This window comes from Phytophthora parasitica (genome assembly GCF_000247585.1).
Source record: "Phytophthora parasitica INRA-310 unplaced genomic scaffold supercont2.3, whole genome shotgun sequence".
Taxonomy (NCBI): domain Eukaryota; phylum Oomycota; class Peronosporomycetes; order Peronosporales; family Peronosporaceae; genus Phytophthora; species Phytophthora nicotianae.
The window spans coordinates 2,330,322-2,331,632 of NW_008648989.1; the positions used below are offsets into that span (position 1 = coordinate 2,330,322).

The window sequence follows — 1,311 nt, forward strand, 5'->3', positions numbered from 1 at the left end:
TCCCGTTTTCGAGTATGCAAGTGTACATGCCATCACGATTTTCGTGTTACCATCTCACACAAGTCACTTCACTCAGCCTCTTGATGATGCTGTCTTCTCAGCTCTCAAACGCAACTACGAAAGCAGGTTGAGGAATTCCCGCTCAGGTTCCACCAAGCTCAGCCTAGCAAGCATGATCTCGCTGGTTTGGTAACCAAGGCTTGGAAGGGTGTGGTGACTACGAAAAACTGCCTGGCTGCATTTCGACGGACAGGAGTCTTTCCGTTGTCTTTGGAGACAATGCTGCAGCGCGTTGTGGGGAGAGCACCTGTAGTGTCTGAGCTTCCGAATGTGAGCTACATTCGCAGTCTGCCTGACTTAACACCAAGGGACCAGCGCAAACTCAAACGCAGTGGGATAGATCAAGACGAGCTGACAGCAGCATTCCTAGGAATACAGATGATCTCAACAATTGCGCCCCCTCCTCAGCCTCCAAAGCGAACGCGAACCTTCATGGACGGTGGTGTACTTATGACGCGTCCGAAAATGATGGCTGCGGTTCTTGAAGCCCAGCGTCGCCAAAAGGTTGAGGAGCGTGTAATCAAGGCTCGAGAGGGACAGGAGAAGCGAGAAATACAAGAGCAGGCGGCTATCCTCAAGCAATTCGAGAAAGAGAGAAGGCAACAGGAGAAAAACAAGAAGAACAAGGGTAAGATCGCAACTTCAACCCGGCCAAGACCGCGTAAAGGTATCACTCAACAAGCCACCGAATTGGGAGACTCGCAAGGAGTTGCACCATCAAACTTTGGTCAGACCTTCGACATGTATGTTGTGAAGAGTCCGGTGTCGAGGTCCTCCAGCGGTCACGCGCTTCTAGAATCTCATTTTAGCGGGCATTCTGGTCGCTGAATCGGCCTTCATGCACGTGATTTGCATTTAGAGTTTGTATACTAACACATGTTAGAAACATGCGTTTCGTTTTGTGTCCGCTTTTCCGATTCTCGTCGAAGTGGAAAAACAGCCTCATCTTCGAGAAACGTTTTGCGTTAGAAGGAAGCTTGACCTTTTTAAACAAAAGCCATAGCCAGATAGCCATCGATCTCACCTTTCAATTGAGCCATCAATACTGTCAATCCTCTACTTAGTTTTTACATTATGATCGTATTCATGTGTTAACTCTTAGGTGTTCCGTTACGTGTCCCTTGGTGATACATCATATCCTCCCTTCCCAATGCAGTGACTTCCGAACGACCGTCACTGCCTTGTGATGTTATGCTATACGAGACTTATAACAAAGGGACACTACATAACTCATAAATCCATCCTCGGTAA

The 1,311-nt window shown here is 48.0% G+C and overlaps 1 protein-coding gene across 1 annotated transcript; it reads left to right on the forward strand.

The window, feature by feature from the left end:
- Positions 1 to 279: 279 nt before the first annotated feature.
- Positions 280 to 888, forward strand: PPTG_01886 (hypothetical protein; the record flags this gene model as incomplete). The annotated part of the gene is made up of 1 exon (XM_008895277.1): positions 280 to 888. One exon carries the CDS (start codon positions 280 to 282, stop codon positions 886 to 888), a length of 609 nt encoding a protein of 202 aa, XP_008893525.1.
- Positions 889 to 1,311: the final 423 nt, after the last annotated feature.